The sequence below is a fragment of the Bos taurus genome, chromosome 18 (genome assembly GCF_002263795.3).
Source record: "Bos taurus isolate L1 Dominette 01449 registration number 42190680 breed Hereford chromosome 18, ARS-UCD2.0, whole genome shotgun sequence".
NCBI classification, from domain to species: Eukaryota; Metazoa; Chordata; class Mammalia; order Artiodactyla; family Bovidae; genus Bos; species Bos taurus.
Genome location: NC_037345.1, coordinates 15988729 through 16014143, shown reverse-complemented (window position 1 = coordinate 16014143; position 25415 = coordinate 15988729). Strand labels below are relative to the sequence as shown.

General features: G+C 37.7%; 1 protein-coding gene across 1 annotated transcript in view; it reads right to left on the bottom strand.

Annotated features, from left to right (window-relative positions):
• PHKB (phosphorylase kinase regulatory subunit beta) overlaps positions 1-25415 on the bottom strand; it is a 227041-nt gene that overhangs the window by 78404 nt on the left and 123222 nt on the right. The window contains 1 exon segment of the mRNA XM_024978934.2: positions 8472-8566. Within this exon segment, the coding sequence (XP_024834702.1) occupies positions 8472-8566 (95 nt within the window).

Here is a 25415-nt window from a genome sequence, read left to right as displayed (position 1 = left end):
TGGTCTTCCACCCAGGGGCATAAGTAGACTTAGTCCAAGAGAAATGGAATATTATATGTAGAAGAACACAAAATTGAATTGGCAAGGGATTTCTCAACAGCTTCCCTTGTGGCTCAGCTGGTAAAGAATTCACCTGCAATGCAGAAGACCTGAGTTCGATCCCTGGGTTGGGAAGATTCCCTGGAGAAGGGAAAGGCTACCCACTCCAGTATTCTGGCCTGGAGAATTTCATGGACTAGTCCAGGAGGTCGCAAAGAGTCAGACATGACTGAGCAACTTTAACTTCACTTCACTTCTCAACTGAAACTATGGAGGCCAGAGGAAGTACACAATAATTCTTACTGAATTAAAGAAAACAACCGTCAATCAGGAATCCTGTATATAATGAAATTATCCTTCAGAAATGAAAGGGAAATAGACATTATCAGACAAAGGAAAACTAAGGAATTTGCTAAAATACCTACTCATAAATAATGTCTATAGAAAGCTGTGCAAACAGAAAGAGAATTACAGAAGAGGGCAGGGACATTCAGAAAGGAAAGAACAATGAAACAGTAGAAGTTGAGATAAGCACATGACTTTCTCTAAGGGTTACATTTACATTATTCAGATATTTAGAGTCAGACGTGAAAATCGATCTGGTTTTGTTTTAAAAAAAGACTTTTCTGGAAATGGGGAAACTGCGAACTGGTTAATACTCCCAAACGTAACACAACTGCATTGGGATATCTTCTGTATTATTTCACTTTTTACACAATGCATCTATGTAACTTTCACATGTGGGCAAAGGAAGAGACTGTATTGGGCTTGGATTTTAAAGGACTCTGTGTGAGAGGCCAGGGTTTCAGGATGAAGGTTGTACTACGAATGGAGGCCTGGGAGCGAGTGAATAGTAGATCAGCAAGTCAGCTGAGACTGTAGTACAGGAATGGTTGGGAGACATTTGCAGAAATTGCAAGATGTAAGTGAAAAACAAGGAGATGAAGTGACTATGTGAGGATATGGAATTTAGACTCTACCCTGTAGGCAACAGTGTGTCATGGAGGGTTTTCAGGAAATGAGATAAATGAACTCATACTTTATAAGATCCTGTGTTCTCAAGCACAGAGAATAAACAGGAGGAGTGATTAAAGACAGAGATTATTAAAACCATGCCATTGAGTAGTAATGAAGCCTGAGTGATATGTGGCAGTGGGAATAATTATGAAGAAACAAATGGAGATGCTTCTGTGAAGGCAAAGCCAATGTGATAACCACCTGAAAATAGAGCTATAAGAAGACAGTCCTTATCCAAGACAGGGGCTATGAATACAAAGAAGATAAATTTGGCATCAAAAATGTTGGGTTTCTTTTTTTTTTTAAACTACTTTACTGAGATATAATATATAACTCAATGAGTTGGACGTAAGCATACACCCAGAAACGCTGAGTTTTGCTACTAGATCTGTGGAGTACGATCACCAGGTAGGTAAAACTTAAAGTTTAGACAAGCAGGAAAGATGTCACGATTAAAGAAATAGATTTAGATATTTGCATAAGTCCACTATTTCCCATGACATACCTTCCTCCCACATACACCTTTAAGCACACACAAACACTCAAGTTCAACACTGAGAACCTCCTATATAACAGGTGTTAGGGTACTATGACAGATCCTGAAGCTACAGAAATGAATAAAACATGGTCTCTGATCTCTAGGAACTTATATTGTAAGTCTGCAAAGGTTTTCTTGTTTTGTTTTCTTTTGGTCAAAATCTCACAATACTATTAAGTATATCTGCTACTGCTCACAATGCTTTTCTTTCTGTTCCTCTAAACCAGCGTTTCTTTCTACTTTTCTTTCTACTCCTCTAAAGCTGGAATTAAGATTGCTGGAAGAAATATCAACAATCTCAGGTATGCTGATGATACCACTTTGATGGCAGAAAACGAAGAGTAACTAAAGAGCCTCTTGGTGAGGGTAAAAGAGGAGAGTGAAAAAGCCAGCTTAAAACTCAAAGAAAAACTAAGATCATCGCACCCAGACCCATTACTTCATGGCAAACAGAAGAGAAAAAGGTGGAAGCAGTGACAGAATTCCTCTTCTTGGGTTCTAAAATCACTGCAAATGGTGACTGAAGCCATGAAATTAAAAGGTGGTTGCTTCTTGGCAGAAAAGATATGACAAACCTAGACAGCATATTAAAAAGCAAAGACACCACTTTGCTGATAAAGGTCCATATAGTCAAGGCTATGGTCTTTCCAATAGTCATGTACAGATGTGAGAGCTGGACCATAAAGGAAGTAGAGCACTGAAGAATTGATGCATTCGAACTGTGGTGCTGGAGAAGACTCTTGAGAGTCCCTTGGACAGCAAGAAGATGAAACCAGTCAATCCTAAGGAAATCAATCCTGAAGATTCATTGGAAGGACTGATACTGAAGCTCCAATACTTTGGCCACCAGATGTGAAGAGCCAACTCACTGAAAAGATGCTGATGCTGGGAAAGATTGAAAGCAGGAGGAGAAGAGGGCAATGGAGGATAAGATGGTTGGATGGCATCACTGATTGAATGGACATGAATTTGAACAAATTCTAGGAGATGGTGAGGGACAGGAAAGCCTGACAGGCTGCATTCCATGGGGTCGCAAAGAGTCGGACATGACTTGACAGTTGAACAACAAAAAAACCCCCTTATTTATATAATGGTATTTTATTCTTCAAGTAACATCAAGAGAAAACAGTGATTTCTGACTAGTGGGAGAGCAGTGAGGAGGTTCATCCCAAATGATACCACAGTTTCCCAACCTTGATTTTAATCCCAGCTACAAAAGCAATCCCCTTTTCCTAAAATTAATTTGCTAAGAGTAATGTTAATACAATCAACAGCTCTCAATTCAGTCCTCAATGTTTTGGATTTATAATGTGCCAATAGCCCCATGCATACTTGAAGGAGGGACCTTTCTAAAGTTCTAACACACTCCCTGCTCTCTGGATTCTGGAAAATTTCCTTCTGCCATAACCTGCTGTGAAGGAATAAGCTGGTCCAGAAGGCCTGGGTTGTCTAAATCCTGAAAATTCCCAAGAAAGGCATGCTTTCAGGATGAGTATTCTGGCTTCCTGTAAGGTTCTGTCAGATAAGAGTGTTTCCGCATGCCAAAGGCCTTGGGTCATACTGTACCAGTGTATCTAGATAGTTTATGTCAATAATGTGATTTACAGAGAACATCTGCTGCTTCTCTGAGGGGGTAACGAGAGCTTAAATAACTGAGGGCAATCATACAGGTGCTACACGTTTATATGACTGACCCCTAAAATAAAAACCCTGGACACTCAAGTCTCAGCAAGATTTCCTCAACAAGATTTCCTCAGCAAGATTTCCTGGTTTGCAATACTTTGCATATGTTGTCACACATCCTTCCTGGGTAATTATGTCTCACATGATTCCACTGGGAGAGACCATTTGGAAGCTTGTGCCTGGTTTTCTCAGATTTGATTTGTGTATCTTCACTAATTTTATCCATTCTATCCTTTTTTTTTTGATTAGGTTGGTGCAAAAGTAATGGAAGAGTTAATTCTCAGGTAGGTTGATAAGGAGTCCGGGGTCCCCAAGGAAGAGGAGGAACGGGTACGGAGCCCTCTAGGAGGAGAAAAGGACAAACTTCTTTTTTTCTACGTTCCTTGTCACACATTTTCTACATTCTTAGTCACATAAAACATTTTGTTTTTTAAGCCCAGAGTTAATGATTACACAACAAAACAACTCATCTTGCTCAAAGGTATGTTTTTCCTTAAATTCTGTACCAATGATTGATTATATAACAACAATGTATCCTGCTTAAGGACATGTTTCTCCCTCTTAAGAACCTTCTGACCAATCCTGTTATCTTAAAATCTTTATTGTGGGAGTGGGTATGGTAAGACCTTTACAACCTTGAGACATTCTTTTGATTTATTCTTAATAACCAATTGAAAAAGTATATAGTTCCCTTGCTAAGACTAGTGAGGGGCACTCTCTCTCCCCCTTCTGATGTCTATGTCAGACCTGAAGCTAAATCCTCTTCTTTGGAGATCAAGAATCCAACATCAACATCGTTCATAGTAAGCTATCAGTAATTGTGGTTTTTCATTGTTGAAATTTGCCATTTGATATTGGAATACATTGTAAAATAAATGTGGTTATGTTATACATCATTTTAATGTGCATTTCTTGCTTTTTTTTGTTTATGACATTACTTTCAGCTTATTTTATATTTATTTTAGACTAGGGAAATAATGTTAGACAAAAAGCAAACTCAAGTGATTTTCTCATTCAAGTTCAAAAGGGGTTGTAAACCAGTGGACACAACTCACAGCAACTGCTAACAAATGTACAGCACAGTGGACGTTCAAGAAGTTTTGCAAAGGTGATGAGAGCCTTGAAGATGAGGAACACAGTGGCCAGCCATCAGAAGTTCACAATGACAGATTGAGAGGATCATGGAAGCTGATCCTCTTATAACTACAGGAGAAGTTGACCAGCATTGGCCATTCTACAGTCATTTGGCATTTGAAGCAAACTGGAAAGGTAAAAAGCTCAATAAGTGGGGGTGCCTCATGACCTGACATCAAATCAAAAAAATTGTTGAAGTGTGGCCCTCTCTTATTCTGTGCAACAACAATGAACCATTTTTCGATCAGTTTGTGATGTGCAATGAAAAGCGGATTTTATATGACAACCGACAAAAACCAGCTCAATGACTGCTGCTGCTGCTAAGTCGCTTCAGTCATGTCCAACTCTATGTGACCCCATAGACGGCAGCCCGCCAGGCTCCCCCTGTCCCTCAGATTCTCCAGGCAAGAAAACTGGAGTGGGTTGCCATTTCCTTCTCCTATGCATGAAAGTGAAAAGTGAAAGGGAAGTCACTCAGTCATCTCCGACTCTTTGCGACCCCATAGACTGCAGCCTACCAGGCTCCTCTGTCCATGGGATTTTCCAGGCAAGAGCACTGGAGTGGGGTGCCATTGCCTTCTCCAAGCTCAATGACTGGACTGAGACAAAGCTCCAAAGCACTTCCCAAAGCCAAACTTGCACCCAAAGAAGGTCATGGTCACTGTCTGGTGGTCTGCTGCCCATTTGATCCACTATAGCTTTCTGAATCCCAGTGAAACCATTACATCTGAGAAGTATGCTCAGCAAATTGATGAGATGCACAAAAACTGCAAAGCCTGCAGCCAGTATTGGTGAACAGAAGGGGCCCAATTCTTCTCCACTACAATGCCTGACCACATATTGCACAACCAATGCTGCAAAACTTGAATGAATTCGGCTAAGAAGTTTTGTCGTATCCACCACATTCACCTGACCTTTCATCAACTGACGACCACTTCTTTAAGCATCTCAACAACATTTTGCAAGTAGAACTCTTGGAGTTTTTTGAATCCTAAAGCACAGATTTTTATGCTACAAGAATAAACAAACTATCTCTCATTGGCAACAATGTGTTGATTATAATGGTTCCTATTTTGATTAATAAAGATGTGTTTGAGCCCAGGTGTAATGATTTAAAATTCACAGTCCAAAACTGCAATTACTTTTTCACCAACCTAATAATAAAACTGTAAGTGTAACAGCTTCTGAGTCCTGACAGTCCTTCCAGTGAATCACTGGGGCAAAGAGTGGTCATGAGGACCCCTAACACAGCTTCCTTTGAAGTCCGAGCTGTCTCTCTCTCTTTTTTTAATAAGACTTCCCAAGATTTAATTTTTTAAACCAAAAAATGGAGAATGATCTCTTGGTGGCTCTTTAAGGGAAATTTAACTACATAAGATTTAATCATTTAAAATGGAATCAAAACACTGGCTTCAAAGCTGTACAGGAGAAACTCTAGCTTTTTTTATATCTCTGCTTCTCATGAGGTGGAATACTTCTTGGACACTCTGGAGAAGAGGCATTTTAAGCCCTTGCAATACTTCTATTTTATTAACAGATATTTAATATAAAGAATTAAGCAGACTTTTTATTGATATATAATTTACATATAGTAAAGGCATAAATGTTAAGTGTATTATTGGGTAAGTTTTGACAAATATATATACCTCTATAACCACCACCCAGAGATCAATGGTTAAAGTATTTCCACCACCCTAGAAAGGTTCGTTATACTCCTTTTCAGTCAGCCACTCCCCTGCCCCACTGCAAGATAACCACTGTTCTGACTTTTAATATCTAAGTCTAGTGTTGCTTGTTCTAGTACTTCCCGTAAACGTAATCATGCAGTAGGTACTCTTGTGTCTAGGAGATGATTTAACCATATTACTTAAATCAACAGTTCACAATTTTTGTTTCTGATTAGTATTTTGTTGTATGGATATACAATATTTCTTAACCATTCACCTGTTGTTTAACCATTTGGATTGTCAGTCGCTAAGTCATGTCTGACTCTGACTCTTTTGTGATCCCATGGACTGTAGCCCACCAGACTCCTCTGTCCATGGGATTTCCTAGGCAAGAATACTGGAGTGGGTTGCCAGGAGATGTCTCTTATTTCTGAGAAATGTCTGAACTTTACTACTCTACGTATTTTTCTGACATTTGGCAGGATCAATTCCCACAGATCAGTTAATTCCAGGATCTGACTTAGTTAATCATGATTGAAAGGCCACTGACACCAGCATTTCAAGTAGAGAGCCATGTCTGACTTTCGTATTTTACCAAGCCAAGTCAGCTAGTCCCAACAATGTCTATGAGCATGCTATGTCTTGGCTACTGCTTACACAGCTGAGAAAGTGGCAAAGGCACCTCACTATTTTATATACTACCACAACCAAGCTCCCAGTAGGGTAGAGCAATGACACCTCCCACCAATTTTCTGCTGCCAGCCCTTCCTATGATCTCCCTGTCAGAAACATACAGCCCTGCATAGATGTAATCCCCACTCGGCTGCAAGAGAGAAGCCTCTGTCCTGGCCCTAGAAAAAGGCTCTTAGATAGGATGTAGCTCCACATGGGAGGCATAAATGATTTCCATATAATAAGTACATTTAGAATAAATGCTCTATAAAATTCACTCTCACTCACATGTACCCTGATTTTTTGAGTGGGCAAGAGCATTGCAAGTATATTGTATGTAAAAAATTATACATAACCCGCGGCCCTCATCATATGTGGCAAGCATGAAGTAAATGTTTTAACTATTATGTTAGCTGTGTGCTTTGATGTAATCTTGTTCCTGCCCCTATACCTCAAATCTGTGACCAACAGGTCACTTTATATTCTAAAAAAGGCCTTGAGATTTCATCACCCTAGAAGTGGGTCACACACGCTATGTAAATGAAACATACCAGTCTTAAAATGGCTCAGAGTCACAGCACTAGGCAATATGAAGTAAAATACATTCCCACTTTCCCATTTCTTCAGGTAAAATTGCATGTCTCAAATACATCCAGAATGTACACTTGTACTGCAGTGAGACAAGTGTTAAATAAGGACAAAGGCCAAATCTCTTCCTTATATGGGAACTAATAGATCAGCATAAAATCTCTACCACATGTTAACACAGGCATTTTTATGTTCCTGAGAAAATCTTAACATTTACTTAAAAGTCTCCCCCAAAGTTTTTCATCTATAAACCACTCATAGTAACTAGATGTTTTGTTGAGGACCAGCAAAAGCAGCAGAGAAATAGTGTGAAAGAACCTACTAATGAGGCTGGGTGGCTTTCCCTTTCTCTCATTAAAAGAAGCATTTATGTGTGTGTGTTTGTGTATTATACATATATTTAAAGTAAAAGGAGCATTTTATAATGCTAATTTGTAAGCATATTTTCTGTTACCGATGATGCTATTCTTATTAAATACATTTTAACTGCTTGGAATCCCAGGCACATACTCAGGTTCATTCCCTCTCTCCTCAGGCAGTTTCAACAATCCACACAACATTTTCATTTTAACAGTCGTCATTACTGGTATCATTTAATACTTGAGGGTATGCTCTAGTCAACATCAATCTTGCTGATCCTGCAAACACTTATTTTGTTGACACAACACAGTCTGAATCTATAGCTCCTAAATGTAAAAAAAATTTTAACTATTCCTTTCCCTGACATGTCACCAAGTACTAAGATCAGCTCTGTCCATCACTTAGGCCTATCACAGAGACACATCACTAGATAGACATCAAGCATGGGGTGGGGGGCGGGCGTTCATGTAACGGTGCCATCTCATCTGTCCCAGTGCTACCCACACATAAATCTTCTCAAAGACATTTGCTACTGTAAAGTCAACCACTGTGAAGGTGAAAATGTTTACCTGTGAGACATCTTGTTGGAAACATCCGACTCATACCTTCTCATTAACAAATAACCTTTACCACAAGTAAATCTTAACTAACCAGAACAGAGAAATGCCTTGCTCTCACAAGGAACAATAAAAACCCATTTAGAATAAAATTTATGCTTTAATTAAGCGTTAACTGTCTGGATGACTCTAAATCATAAAATAAAATCTCTTTACCTGATTGGAAAACCTCATGCTCACATTTCGTTGATTCTGTAGAGGGACAAAACGCTGAACAGGATCAATGTCTTTAGGACTAATTAATTCATCAGCTGAAAAAAAAGAAGGGAAATTACTAGATCAACAATGTATCTATACAACACTATAAACCAACTAGACCTAACAGGTGTTTATAGAACACTCCATTAAACAAGAGCAGAATATATGTCCTTCTCAATATGCAAGCAACATCTTTCACATACCAGACCATAAAATAAGCTTCAGTAAATATACAGGATTTAAATCATACAAAGTATATACTTCAACCACAATAGAATGAAATTAGAAATCAATACCAGAAAGAAGTCTGAGAAGTTCACAAACTAAAATTAAATAATACATTCCTAAATAACCAATGGGTTGGAAAAGAGAAAGTAGGAAATACTTTCTAATATACTTTCTGATGATGATTGAAAAAGAAGACACAACATACCAAACTGTAGGGGATTTAGGTAAAGCAATGCTCAAAGGGGAATTCATAGCTGTAAATGTATATATTAAAACAGAAGACTCTCAAATCAATGTTATATTTCACATTAAGACAACAGATGAAAAAGAGCCAAGTAATCAAAAGCATGCAAGAGGAGTATAGTATCAGATCAGATCAGATCAGTCGCTCAGTCATGTCCGACTTTTTGTGACCCCATGAATCGCAGCATGCCAGGCCTCCCTGTCCATCACCAACTCCCAGAAAACAGAAGACTCTCAAATCAATGTTATATTTCACATTAAGACAAAAGATGAAAAAGAGCTAATTAATCAAAAGCATGCAAGAGGAGTACAGTATAAATGAAACCAAATAGATTCTTGAAAAACTCAAAAGTTGACAAACCTTTAGATAGACTAACCAAGGGAAAAAAAAAAAGAAGACTTAAATTACTTACTCAGGAATGAAACTAGGAACATTACTACTGATTTTAAGAATTCCAAGAGAATATTCTCAAAAAATGTATGCCAACAATTTAGATAACCAAGATAACATGAGCAAATTCCTAGAAATACATACACTACAAAAAATGATTCAAGGAGGAAAAGAAAATATGAACAGATGTTTAACAACTAGTGACTGAAACTTTTCACACAAAAAATGTCCAGGATCATGTGGCTTCACTGATGAATTCTATTAAACAGCTAAAGAAGAATTAAAGCCAATCTCCCACAAAATTTTACAAAAACGAGTAGAGGGATACTTTCCAACTCATTCTAAGAGGCCATTATTACCCTAAAACAGAAATCAAAGACACCACAAGGAAAGACAATCACAAATCAAAATCTCTTCTGAATATAGACACAAAACTACTCTATAAAAACACTAGCAAACATACAAAAATTACTACATACCATGACCAAATGGGACTTATCCTATAAATGCAAGAATGGCTTAACATCCCTAAATCAGTTATTGCAACTCCCCATATCAACTGAAAAAAGGATAAAAAACTACATGACAATCTCAGCAGACACAGAAAACATTTGACAAAATTCAACATCCTTTCATTATGGGTAAAAAGCTTTCAGCAAACTAGGGATAGACAGGAACTTCCTCAATCTGATAAAAAGGCATCTATGAAAAATCCAATCACTAATGTCATCAGTTTAGTTCAGTTCAGTCGCTCAGTCATGTCCGACTCTTTGCGACCCCATGAACCACAGCACGCCAGGCCTCCCTGTCCATCACCAATTCCCGGAGTTCACTCAGACTCACGTCCATCGAGTCAGTGATGCCATCCAGCCATCTCATCCTCTGTCGTCCCCTTCTCCTTCTGCCCCCAATCCCTCCCAACATCAGTCTTTTCCAGTGAGTCAACTCTTCCCATGAGGTGCCCAAAGTACTGGAGTTTCAGCTTTAGCATCATTCCTTCCAAAGAAATCCCAGGGCTGATCTCCTTCAGAATGGACTGGTTGGATCTCCTTGCAGTCCAAGGGACTCTCAAGAGTCTTCTCCAACACCACAGTTCAAAAGCATCAATTCTTCAGTGCTCAGTTTTCTTCACAGTCCAACTCTCACATCCATACATGACCACAGGAAAAACCATAGCCTTGACTAGACGGACCTTTGTCGGCAAAGTAACATCTCTGCTTTTGAATATGCTATCTAGGTTGGTCATAACTTTTCTTCCAAGGAGTAAGCATCTTTTAATTTCATGGCCGCAGTCACCATCTGCAGTGATTCTGGAGCCCCAAAAAATAAAGTCTGACACTGTTTCCACTGTTTCCCCATCTATTTCCCATGAAGTGATGGGACCAGATGCCATGATCTTCATTTTCTGAATGTTGAGTTTTAAGCCAACTTTTTCACTCTCCTCTTTCACCTTCATCAAGAGGCTTTTTAGTTCCTCTTCACTTTCTGCCATAAGGGTGGTGTCATCTGCATATCTGATGTTATTGATATTTCTCCCGGCAATCTTGATTCCAGCTTGTGCTTCTTCCAGCCCAACATTTCTCATGATGTACTCTGCATATAAGTTAAATAAGCAGGGTGACAATATACAGCCTTGACGTACTCCTTTTCCTATTTGGAACCAGTCTGTTGTTCCATGTCCAGTTCTAACTGTTACTCAATGGTAAAAGAATGCTTTGCCCCAAAGATCAGGAATCAAGACAATAATGTCTGCACTTGCCACTTCCATTCAACTTTATACTGGAAGTTCTAGTCACAGAAACAAGGCAAGAAAAAGTAATAAAAGGCATCCAGAATGAAAGGTAGAAGCTACAGTAATTAAAACAATGTGGTACTGCCATAAAGATAAGAGATCAGTGGAACAGACGAGTCCAGAAATAAACCCTTCCATTACAGTCAACCGATTTTTGACAAGGGAGCCAAAATAATTCAGTAGGGAAAGAATAGTTTTCTCCCCCACACAAAGTACTAGGAAAGGGAATATACAAAAGCAAAAGAATGAAACTGGATCTCTTTACACAAACTACAAAAATAAAGGCAAATTAGATTAAAAAGTTAAAAGTAAGAGCTAAAAGTATAAAATTGTTAGAAGAAAATATAAGAGTAAATCTTTGTAACTTTGTATTAGATAAAATTACATCAAAACATATGTAACAAAGAAAAAATGAGATAAACTGGATTTTGTCAAAATTGTAAGCTTTTGTGTCTCAAAGAATACCATCAAGAAAGTAAAACAACAGCCCAAAGAATAGGAGAAAATATCTGAAAACCACATAATTTGTAAGTGACCTGTATCTTGAACATACAAAGAACTCTTACAACTTAACAATAAAAAGACAAATAACCTAATTTAAAAATGGCTACAGTATCTGAATAGACATTTCTCCAAAGAAGATTTACTGTAAACATATGAAAAGATGCTCTGACAGTATCAGTCATTTGGGAAATGCTTATCAACACCACAATGAGATAGATAAAACCTCATATCCATTAGGACAACACCAAAAAAAAAACAAGAATAAGGGTTGGGGAGGACACAGAGAAATTAGAACCCTTATACACTGCTGGTTGGAAGCCAAATTGGTATACCTACTTTGCAAAATAGTTTAGAAGTGCTCCAAATATTAAACATAGAGTTACTATAAGACTCAGTAATTCTACCCCTAGGAATCAGGGTAGGAAATGAAGGGAAATAAAAACATATGTCAAACAATAACTTGTTCATGAAAGTTTATAGCAGCATTATCATATAGTCCATAGGGTCACAAAGAGATGGACATGACTGACTGAATCTCACTTCACTTCACGTGGCATCAGACTTTACTTTCACAACCAGACACATCCACAACTGTGCGCTGTTTCCACTTTGGCTCAGCCTCTTCATTCCTTCTGGAGTCATTTCTTCACTCTTCTCCAGTAGCATATTGGCCACCTACTGACCTGGGGAGTTCATCTTTCAGTGTCATATCTTTTAGCCTTTTCATACTGTTCATTGGGTTCTCAAGGTAAGAATGCTGAAGTGGTCTGCCATTCCCTTCTCCACTGGATCACGTTTTGTTAGAACTCTTCACCATGACTTGTCCAACTTGGGTGGCCCACCACTGCATGGCTCATAGTTCAATCAGTTAGACAAGGCTGTGATCCATGTGATCAGTTTGGTTATTTATTACATGATTTGAGGTATATATAAAATGTCCAGAATAGGCAAATCTATAAAGTAGACTAATGACTGTCTAATGCTGGTGGAAGGATGAAGTGATTAAAGGTAATGTGGGGAATGACTGATAAAGGGTATAGGTTTTTTTGTGAGGGGTGATGAAAATATTCTAAAATTGATTGTGGTTATGGTTGCACCCCTTCTCCTGCCCCAGCTAGCTCTAATGGTAAAGAACCTGCCTGCCAGTGCAGGAGACATAAGAGACTTGGGTTCGATCTCTGGGTTGGGAAGATCCCTTGGAGGAGGAAATGGCAACCCACTCCAGTATTTTTGCCTGGGGAATCCCAGGAACAGAGGAGTTTGAAAGTGAAAGTCGTTTAGTCATGTCCAGCTCTTTTCGACCACATGGACTATACAGTCCATGGAATTCTCCAGGCCAGAATACTGGAGTGGGTAGCCTTTCCCTTCTCCAGGGGATCTTCCCAACCCCGGGATAGAACCCAGGTCTCCCACATTGCAGGTAGATTCTTTACCAGCTGAGCCACAAGAGAAGCCCCAAAATACTGGAGTGGGTAGCCCTTCCCTTCTCCAGCAGATAGCGGGCTACAGTCCATGGGGTCTCAAAGAATCGAACGTGACTGAAGCGACTTAGCACGCATGGTTGCACAAGCCTGTGGATATGCTAAACACAACTGAAAGGTAAACTTTAAATAGGCGAAATGTTTGTAATTTTAAGTCAGCAAAGTTGTTCTAAAATCATGAGTTTGCAGTCTCAGGAAGAAAACTAGATCCTTGAGGGAAGACAGTGTTTCCTAACACTAAATTCTGAAAGATGTTTCTAAGATGGAGCATTTTTTAGGGGGCACTGACCAGCATAAGGGCAATGTCTTTGACTGCTGTTATAGTATAATATGGAAGCTCTTTTCATGTTTTAGTTCCTTATGGTAACTCTGGATAAAATACAAAGATACATGGAAGACAATTTAGTGTGTTTGGGAGGGGTGGGTGAGAAGAAGGTACTAAGTCAATGTTCTCTGCTGTTTTCCGCTCTAATGTACCTCAGAGAGACCCAGTGACACCTGGGGCTCTCTGTAGCATGGATTCTCTGAGGGCCTGGAGGTGACTATGCTGGGAAGGAGCAGTGTGGGGGGGAGGATCCTCAAATTTAATTCTGAATAACCTCTTTGGTGTGCAAGTTGGCAGTATGTATGCAAATTTAAAGCAAGCATACTCTCTGACCCAGCAATTAGCATATCTTAAAGTTTCTGTTATGCTCAGACATGTGAAAGTTAACTGAATAATAAATCAAAAAAAAAAGAATCCAACTTCTCCTAAAATGAGTCAGTAGGTGTTTATTTTTACTGCAATTAAACTATGAAAATGCTCATTTCATTTTGATCTTCAGTTCTATGCTGATTATATAAAACAGGTTGTTATGTGGTAGCCTGGATGGCAGGGGGGTTTGGGGGAGAATGGATACATGTCTATGTACGGCTGAGTCCCTTTGCTGTTCACCTGAAACTATCACAACATTGTTAATCAGCTATACCCCAATAAAAAGTAAAAACATAAAATAAAAACAAGCTGAGTTTTATACATATTTATCCAAGCATAATATTAAAAAAAATTACAGCCCATCTACCATAGCTTTTTAGGTACTGTTTTTAGGCAGTGAATAATTCTGAAAAACAAAGGAGGGAGTCAACCACAAAAATGATAGTAAATTCTTTACAGCTTTGGGACTGTTTCCCACTGTATTTCTATCCTGGGGCAATTTCAGGGCACACGTACAATGTTATCTAGTAGACAAAAAACAAAGGTGTCCTTAGAAACTCTTGGAAGATATTTTTCATAGTGATAAAAACGAAAATAATAGAATAGTAAGAAAACGGAGGAGAAACAGCAGCAGAACAGCCACAGAAGCCACCACAGCCACTGCTGCCTCTGCAGCAGCAGCCACAGCATCATTTTGCGCTTACTCCATTCTTGGCATTGTTTAAGCATTTCACATACATTAATCCTCAATACGCCCTTATCTTACAGATGGCAAAACACAGGCATTGGGTGGTTAAGGAACTGGCACATGGCTAGAAAATGACAGAATTTCGATTCAAACATAATAGTCTCTTCAGAGTCTCCTGACCACATATTAATCTTGCCCTTTAAGAACAATGATAACCAAGAGGTGGAAACAGTAAACAATTTAGGCCTTGATATGTCATCCTTTTCCTACCCCAATCAGGGAGTGTATTATAGGATATTCTCTCTCTCTGAAAAAAATATACTTTTGCAATTTAAACCAAGTTAACATGGGCTTGATTATGCCAAATATCGGCATGTGATTTCAATTTATTAATATTAGTTTAGTTTATGCTGCAGGGTTGATTAATACAGTGATATTCTAAATAGTAGCATATTATTTCCCCTTCTTATTTGTCTGATCACTGAGATGTGAAAAAATTTTCATTACCAACAAGCATTTTACATAATTAATGTTTCACTGTCATTCTATAGAAATGAATTGTATCTTTATTGTTATTTATAAATGATGACAGATAAATTAAGAAATCTTAAATCCTTGGAAAGCATAAGTGCTAATTTATTAACAGTGATATGAATCAAATAGACAACCAAATCTTGAAAAAGCTTATTTCTTTGCATTTCCTTCTCATTTCTCTTTTTGTACTATACCTGTATATCTAGCTTCATGTACCAATTTATACCACCTGTTCGTCTATAACCCACAGGCTGTATGATTCTTATTCATGTCTATACCACACTACCTAGCATAGCACTGGCATCTGGTAGGCGCTCAAGAGACTTATTAAACAAAATAATAAATTGGTGGGTTAACAAATCTGGATACATTAATTGCCACAATCACTAATTTCCATATGGTAAAAGTGATAAATACCTTAAAAGATCAAGTTAAAAGACATTCCTCCCCACCCTGTTAGGGGAAGCACGCTGACTGAAACCGCCCACCCTGGCCAGGCCCTTTAGTAACCATTCGCATGGGTTGTTTCATGACAGCAGAGCCTGGTAAGGCATACGGAACTAATAAGCCACCACCAACCGGAAGAGTTCTGGAAAGGTCAAAAGGAGATACCGCGTGTCTGTCCACTTTCCAGAATCCCTCTCGCTAGCATCCATCTTGGCTGAACGATGCATGCACCACCAGGAAAGACTCTGAATTAGAATGATTGGCCAAAGACCACGCGGAAACTAATCCCATCACCATAAAACCCGAGACTGCGAGCCATGCTGCAGAGCAGTTCTCCTGCGTTCCCTTACTCTACTGCTCTCCGCCCGGGTGCCCTTTCCCAATAAAATCTCTGGCTTTGTCAGCACATGTGTCTCCTCGGACAATTCATTTCCGAGTGTTAGACAAGAGTTCAGTTTCCGGCTCTGGAAGGGGTCCCCCTTCCTGCAACAACCCTACTGCATTGATTTTTTATCATTCAGGAGGCAAAAACAGAGCTCCTCATTGCTCCAACTATGGCACTGGTTTTCTGGTAAGATCCCTGAAAGAACTCACACCTGCCCAACTACAGAACATTTTAAAAAAAGAAACAAGGATAAAAGAGCAATGCCTTTTACATTTGACAATACAGTACCAAATCTCACAGAATCAAGTATTTCTATTAATATAAATAGGGACAGCTGTTTTTAAACCTTTAGAAGACAGATTAGGTTCATTAATATCTACATTTTTATACACAGAAAAGGTTTATGAAATATAACCTTGGTTTATCTCAAACAATAATTGTTGAGGGTAAAAACAAAAAATCCTTAGCTACAGTGATACATATTAGCAATTCATATATTAAGAAATGAGCTATGAAAAAAAAAAGAAAATGTAGATCCTCAATCTTATACATTATACCAAAAAATCCCAAATTTATATAATGTTCTTAACTCAATTAACAGGGATCTAATACATAAAGATTTTAAATTTACTTCATCAAAAAACAGCACAAGTTGGGGACTTCCCTGGTGGTCCAGTGACTAAGACTCCAAGCTTCCAATGCAGGGGGTTGGATTTGATCTCTGGCCATGGACAGAGGAGCCTGGCGGGCTACAGTCCATGGGGTTGCAGAGAGTCAGACACGACTGAGAGACTAAGCACAGCACAGGGAACTAGATCTCAAATGCTGCAACTAGGACCCAGGGCAGCCAGATAAATAAATAAGTATTTATTAAAACCACAACAACAGCAGCACAAGCAAAGTTTAAGGGCAAACTAGGAAAATACTGAGAGGTTAAGTATACCTAATATATAAAATATTCACACAGACTGATGATAAAAACTATAAAACCAAGGTTAAGTGAGCAAAGTAAATAGGTAACTCAGAGGACACAGAAATGACTGAGAAATATGTTTTTAACCATCAGCATGCAAATAAAAATAGGATACAAATCAGTATCTTAATATGCTAGTAAAATTTTTGCTTTTAATGAGCACACTTAATGCCACAAAGGTTATATGTGACACACTGCCGTGGAGACTTCTGCATAAATCAACAGTTTATCAGTCATGGGCTGCATAACCTTGGGTGAGTTGCTAAATTCTTCTGAGCTTCAGTTACAGCATATTATACCCATCTCATAGAGAAGACAGGAGGATTTCTTAGGATAGTATTTGTAAAAGGAAGAGCACAGACTATGACAGATTTTAAGGCAGTATTATCTCAGGGCAACAGTCTGACAATATATACATAGAGTCTTCTCAGGCTTGAGGCATCACTGGCTTCATGTTCAATTTTACTAATACATTCAAGGGTAGGATCAAAAACTTATATACAATTTTTCTAGCTCTACTAGCAATTCAAGTAAAAATTTTAGATTTAAGAAAGTCATGGAAGAAAAATCTTTCAAGGTGCAACTTTTAAAGCAAAACTCTATTACATGTACTTTCAAGATGTTAGTGATGCCTACTGCACAGAAATCCTACTTTAGGTCACTGGCAATCTCATGGATACAATGAAAAAGATAAAAAAAGTGCTAAGAAATTGATGTCTTTCTGCTTGAAGTTTCCTGGAGGGTGATAGCTGGGAAAGCTCTTAGCAACCACAATGTAGAAATAAACCTGTATATTTTTATCTCTTTATCACTAACAAAACTGTGGGTTACACTGAGCAAGGTGTCAACTGTATTTGAATTTCAACAGACCAATGAAAATCAAGACCTCAGTTTCTTATGTCCACATGCACACTAGGGGGCACTTGATCACTAACTTGAAACAGATTTCCAGGCTCAATCAGTGGTTTTTATATTTGAGGTCACTTGGTCAAGAAATATCATGAATAAAATCAAATACAAATGGATTTGTCTTAGTTACAGACATTGGGATTAGAATAAGCAGCGTATCAGAATAACTAACCTGCCCTCAGAAAGAAAGAAATATTTCCTAGGTTGTCACATTTGATTCTTATTGTAAAGCTACTGTGTATCAATCACAATGACTAGCAGGGAGAAGGCCTCTATAAATATCAGCTGGTTCACTGAGTAGATGAATGGTTAAGAAGCATCTAGGGATGCATTTTCTCCTTGTGATGTTCTGTGACTATCAGAGTACCTATAAAGAGAGCCCATATGCATCCTTAGTTGCCTGTTTAACAAGAACTATGAGACATGTTTTCACAAGTACTATTTTCCAAATGGTGGCTGAAAGGAGGAAGGAGGGTAGAAAGAAGGGCATGAAGTAGAAGAATCATTTAAGTATATATTTGTCCCACAGTAAATGCTTCAGTATATTTTCTCGTCAATCCTTAAAATAAACTGATGATCAAGAAGATAAGAAAATTCAAGACACTTAAGCAGTAAGTGGTAGAACTTCTTTCCAAATCGTAAACTGTCTAGTTCCTAAGTTCATGGCCCCCAAACTCTTGATCTTTCCACTACAGTCCAAGATAAACATAAAGAAAAGGAAAGAAGGAAGTGAAACTAGAGGGAGGAAGAAGTGGATGAAAAACAAAGTAATGTCAGAGAAATAATCAGTATCACACGTTTAAAAGTTTGGTGGGTGTTACAAATCATTTAAAGTATAGTTTCTACTGGAAAATGAATTGAGTTCCAAAAAATGACTTACTAAACAACTTTAGGAACCCAAGAATTAAAGTTTGGGAACTGCATATGCATATAATATTTTAGATATTTTAAAATACTGCTTTGTCTATATCATCATTTTAAAAGTCTCTTGTTGACACAGGAAATTAACACCCATCCTCAAAAGAAAAGAATCCTTTGTGAAATTCAAAAAAAAATTTTACTCAACTGAACATTTTAGGACTTTGCATGCATTGCAATGGGAAATAGATGGGGAAACAGTGGAAACAGTGTCAGACTTTATTTTCCTGGGCTCCAAAATCACTACAGATGGTGACTGCAGCCATGAAATTAAAAGACGCTTACTCCTTGGAAGGAAAGTTATGACCAACCTAGATAGCATATTCAAAAGCAGAGACATTACTTTGCCAACAAAGGTTTGTCTAGTCAAGGCTATGGTTTTTCCTGTGGTCATGTATGGATGTGAGAGTTGGACTGTGAAGAAGGCTGAGCGCTGAAGAATTGATGCTTTTGAACTGTGGTGTTGGAGAAGACTCTTGAGAGTCCCTTGGACTGCAAGGAGATCCAACCAGTCCATTCTGAAGGAGATCAGCCCTGGGATTTCTTTGGAAGGAATGATGCTAAAGCTGAAACTCCAGTACTTTGGGCACCTCATGCGAAGAGTTGATTCATTGGAAAAGACCCTGATGCTGGGAGGGATTGCGGGCAGGAGGAGAAAGGGATGACAGAGGATGAGATGGCTGGATGGCATCACTGACTCGATGGACGTGGGTCTCAGTGAACTCCAGGAGTTGGTGATGGACAGGGAGGCCTGGCGTGCTGCAATTCATGGGGTCACAAAGAGTCGGACACGACTGAGCGACTGATCTGATCTGATTATAAATTATAAAATTATTCTTTTTTTATCATTAGCTATTGTTGCTAACCTCTTATTATGCTTAATTTATACATTAGACTTTATCATAGCTATGTATAGAGAAAAACATAGTATATAGAGCATTTGGTACTACCCATGGTTTCAGGTATCACAGGCGAGTGGGTCATAGAATGCATACTCATGGATAAGGGGAGGGGGGCTATTATTTATTAAAAACACAAGCTCAAGTCTGGAGGTCAGGCTTTTTTTTCAAGGCTAAACAACTGATATGTTAGTTTCTCTTTAAAAAATATTGAGTAAGAAAATATATTACAGTTAAATAATGGTTTTGGGGGAAGTTTTAAAGTTATCATTAACTGTATGTTATCTTACATTATTCTAGTTTAACCTCAAAAAATTTTCAATCTAAAGATCATGATTTTCAAATGACTCTTATGTGATAAATATTCTTAAGGTTATTTATGCAAAAAAACTCAAAAAAGTACATGGCTTTCTACAGACTCATATGAACATTTTCTAAACTTTCAAATGTAAACAAAAATTAAAGGTATAACTAATGATTATTTTATTCTAAGACAAGTCAAATGTTATATCTGAAATACCATTTTATTTGGTTTAAAACAACATGTTTGTGGTTCATTTACCTATTTCATGGCAAACATTGATTTTCTAAAAGTCTAAAAATAAAAAAAATTACTGTAATAATTAACTATTTTCTAAGAATACAGTGGGTAGTTCAGGTCTTGGGCCAGGAAATAGCATAATGAGTCTTTCTGCTCTAACAGTGAAATAAAAGTCACGTAGCTTTGTTGTATATTATTCATTAAGGTATGTGTGTGTTAGTTGCTTAGTCGTGTCCAACTCTCTGCAACCCCATGGACTGTAGCCCACCAGGCCCCTCCATCCATGGGATTCTCCAAGCAAGAACACTGGAGTGGGTTGCCATTTCCCTCTCCAAAAGGAACTAAAGAAAGAAAGAAAGTGAAGTCACTCAGTCGTGTCTGACTCTTTGCGAACACATGGACTGTAGCCTACCAGACTCCTCCATTCATGGAATTTTCCAGGCAAGAGTACTAGAGTGGGTTGCCATTTCCTTCTCCATCATTAAGGTATACATAGAGCAAAATATTAAATTTCATCTGAATTAGTGAAGGCCATATATTATAGAATATTTTTAAAGATTTTAAAGGTTTATGTTCTATTATTTCCATAATTCCAATTAATTGCCCACAAAATATTGTTAAGCAGATATCCAACTGAGGGTCCTTTAATGAATAAATAAGACTTTGTTCGTAAATGTGGTGGCTGGGATCTTAACATCCATAGAAACTGGATGGTTCTTAGCGAGGGCACGGGGAGGGGCAAGAATACAACAGTCAAGAGCAACTAAATGATTCAATCTTCTGAGATCTTATTCATTTTAACCACTGAGTTGTTAACCAGATGACACAGAGCTAGGTCAGAGTGCTAATTAATATGCAGCATCTCTTTTTTTTTAGCAGGAGATAAGAATGTGGTTTCGTAGTTTGCAACACCACTTTTGCAGGTTCTCTACTGCCTTTTTAGAAGTACAGCAGGAAAAAGAGAAATTGACTATTTCTTTAAAGATTTTCTTTTTCAAAATGGTCATGAAACAGAGATAAAGGCATGACCTGGACTATTTCTGTTCACTCTGATCTTAACAGAAGAAAATGCTATCTCCATTCAAAACCTGTCTACATTTAATACATTTATTTTGGAATAACGAAAGTCCAATTTTTTTTACTGATTGATATTTTCAGTCCTCTTTATTTTTAAAGCTCAATCTGCTTATGTAGAGTATGGTCAATTCTATATTCCCAATTAATTAGCCTTCTTACTTTTATCCTGAGACTCTGCTCAAACAGCAATCTTTCTAGCTGTATCCATCCCAGGCTGGATATATAGCAAAAAGCAGGATGAAGGCAGTGTAGATCTCAAATTATAGCCAGGTACCAGTTTTCAGTCTCATATTCACAGGAAAATTTCATCATGCTCACATGTAATTTCCAAGTATAGTATACAGAAACTTATGATTCTGATGTTAAAATTCTTGTCTTAGGTTTACTATTCCTCTTCCAAAATATGTTTTATTTAGCTTAATATCAACAAGGCTTCTTTGTATTCATGATAATAAGATGGAAATAAAATTCTAACTAGAGACAACCTTAGCAACTTGACTTGATTCTAAGAAAACTACTTCATGTATAGATTTTTTTTTCATGTGTAGATTTTTTTTCTTTCAGAAACTCATAGCAAAATCTGTATAAATAATATCAATTCCTTATCAAAGAACTGTCCCTTTAGAGAAGAACAGTTTTTAACAGGCTCTTAAATTAGCATTAAGTAAATATGGAGACCCAGAAAATACAGTTAGGAAATGAGCAAACTGAAAACAGCAATAACTTAATTTTCTCTTCTTTGGTTAGCTTCTGTTTGCTCCTATATATCATTTTTTGCATGCATGCTCAGTCACTAAGTCATGTCCGACTCTTTGTAATCCCACGGACAGTAGTTGACCAGGCTTCCCTGTCTGCGGGATTTCCAAGGCAAGAATACAGGAGTGGGTTCCCATTTTCTTCTTCAATATATCATTTGTGTAAAGCTTAAATCGGGAATCTGGACTTTGAAATATTTTCCCCTAGTGGAATGTAAAAAAAGAAACCAAGATGATTACTCTTACAGCACCAAGAAATTCAGGTTTTAGGCAGTAATGCTAAGAACAGCAGAGACAATAACAGTGTTTCACGCAGTAAGCATTTCTTCTGGTGCAGGTGTTTACAATCAGCCTGCTTCACAGACTGTTTGCCATAAAAGAATTCTGACTAATATGATAACCTTTTTAATGGAAACACTAATAATGTTAAACATTTTATCAAGGAATGGCACAGGCAGATGCATAAAGCCTTTCTGTGTTCATTAAATTAACCTTCATTTCAATGTGTCCAAAGATGCTTAGGCTAAAGTTTTAGGACAAGCTGAAAAATAATTCTTCAAAAGATTATGAATAATGGCCCCATTATGCCTCCCCCTTACTGAGTAAACTGCCAACATGTATTTATTGGAAAGAAGAGAACTTTGATATACCTGATTTCTTTTGCAAAGTGGATGATAGAGCTATGACCAAGCATGGTTGTTATACTAAGTCAGAATTGTATTACATTTACAAAAGAGACTACAAGTTTCCATAGCCTTCTGCTAGGAACCTATACAGTAAGCTAAATGCAGCGCCTAAATGATCATAGTGGTACCCACACACCTATTTGATTTTCTTCCCAGAAAATGTCCATCGTCATTCAGTGCAATAGACATATTAATATACTTTTACACGATAAGAAACTCCAAGATGAAAACTCCCAAACTCATTCTATAAGGCCACCGTCCCTTGATACCAAAACCAGACAAAGATTTCACCAAAAAAAGAAAATTACATGCCAATATCACTGATGACCATACATACAAAAATCCTCAACAAAGTTCTAGCAAACAGAATCCAACAACACATTAAAAGAATCATACACCATGATCAAGTGGGGTTGACTCCAGGGATATAAGGATTCTTCAATATGTGTAACTCAATCAATGTGATAAATCACATTAACAAATTAAAAGATTAAAAACCATATGATCATCTCAATAGATGCAGAGAAACCTTTCAACAAAATTGAAGATCCATATACAATAAAAACTCTCCAGAAAATTGGCATAGAAGGAACCTACCTCAACTTAATAAAGGCTATATACAATAAACCCACTGCAAACATTATTCTCCCTGGTGAAAAAGTGAAAGGGTTAATCTCTAAGATCAGGAACAAGACAAGGGTGCCCATTCTCACCACTATTATTCAATATAGTTTTGGAAGTCCTAGCCAAGGCACTCAGCAAAGAAAAAGATATAAAAGGAGCGCAGAGTGGAAAAGAAGAAGTAAAACTCTCACTGGTTGCAGATGACAAACATCTATACATAGATTTTTTAATGTATTTTTTATACATGTATAGATGTTTTTCTATACATAGAAAACCCTAAAAAATGTCACCAAAAAAACTACTAGAGCTAATCAATGAATTTAGTAAAGTTTCAGGATATACAATTAATACATGGAAATCCCTTGCGTTCCTATACATTAACAATGAAAAGTCAGAAAGAGAAATTCAGGAAATAATCCCATTCACCACTGCAACAAAAAGAATCAAATGCCTACAATAAACCTACCAAGGGAGACAAAAAAGCTGCATATAGGACACTATAAGACAATAATGAAAGAAATCAAGGACAACACAAATAGATGGAGAGATATACTATATTCTTGAACTGGAAGAATCGATATTGTCAAAATGACTATGCTGCTCAAAGCAATCTACAAATTCAATGTAATCCCTATCAAACCACCAATGGTATTTTTCATGGAACTAGAACAAAAAAATTCACAATTTGTATGGAAACATAAAAGACTGAATAGCCAAAGCAATCCTGAAGGAGAAAAAGAGAGCTGGAAGAATCAACCTTTCTGACTTCAAGCTATACTACAAAGCTATAGTCATCAAGATAGTATGGTACTGGCACAAATACAGAAATACAGATGGACGAAACAAGATAGAAAGCATAGAGATAAACTGATGCACCTATGACTATCTTATTTTTGACAAATGAGTCAAGAGTTTACAATGGAAAAAAGACATCCTCTTCAATAAGTGGTGCTGGAAGAACTGGACAGCTACATGTAATAGACAGAAATCAGAACACTTCCTAACACCATACACAAAAATAAAGTCAAAATAGATTAAAGATTTAAATGCAAGGCCAGAAACTATATAGTTCTTCCCTGATAGTTCAGTTGGCAAAGAATCTGCCTGCAATGCAGGAGACCTGGGTTCAATTTCTGGGTCAGGAAGATCTGCTGGAGAAGGGATAGGCTACCCACTCCAGTATTCTTGGGCTTCCCTTGTGGTTCAACTGGTAAAGAACCTGCCTGCAATGCAGGAGACCAGGGTTCAATCACTGGGTTGGGAAGATACCCTGGAGAAGGGAAAGGCTTCCAACTCTAGTATTCTGGCCTGGAGAATTCCATGGACTGTACAGTTTATGGGGTTGCAAAGAGCTGGACATGACTGAGTGACTTTCACTTTTATTTTTAGAGGAAAACATAGGCAAGAAGATTCTCTCTGACCCACCTCCTAGATTAATGGAAATAAAAACAAAAATAAACAAATGGGACTTAATTAAACTTAAAAGCTTTTGCACAGCAAAGGAAACTATACACAAGATGAAAAGACAACCCTCATAATTCAAGCAAATAATTGCAAATGAAGCAAGTGACAAAGATCTCAAAAATATATAAGCAGCTCATACAGCTGAATATCAGAAAAACAAATAATCCAATCAAAAATGGACAGAAGACATAAACAGACATTTTTTCAAAGAAGACGTACAGATGGCCAATAAACACATGAAAAGATGGTCAACATCACCCATTATTAGAGAAATCCAAATCAAAATTACAATGAGGTAATACCTCACACCAGTCAGAATGGCCAACATCAAAAAAAAAACCCACAGAGAATAAATGCTGTAGAGGATGTGAAGAAAAGGGAACTTCCTGCACTGTTGGGTGGGAATGTAAACTGACATAGCCATTATGGAAAGCAGTAGGAAAATTCCTTAAAAAACTAGGAGTAAATCTACCATATGACCCAGCAATCCCAGTACTGGGCATATACCCTGAGAAAACCACAATTCTAAAAGACCCATGTGCCTCACTCTTTAGTGCAGCAATATTTACACTAGCCAGGACATGGAAGCAACCTAGATGTCCATCAACAGATGAATGGATAAAGAAGATGTGGTACATGTATACGATGGAATATTACTCAGCCATTTAA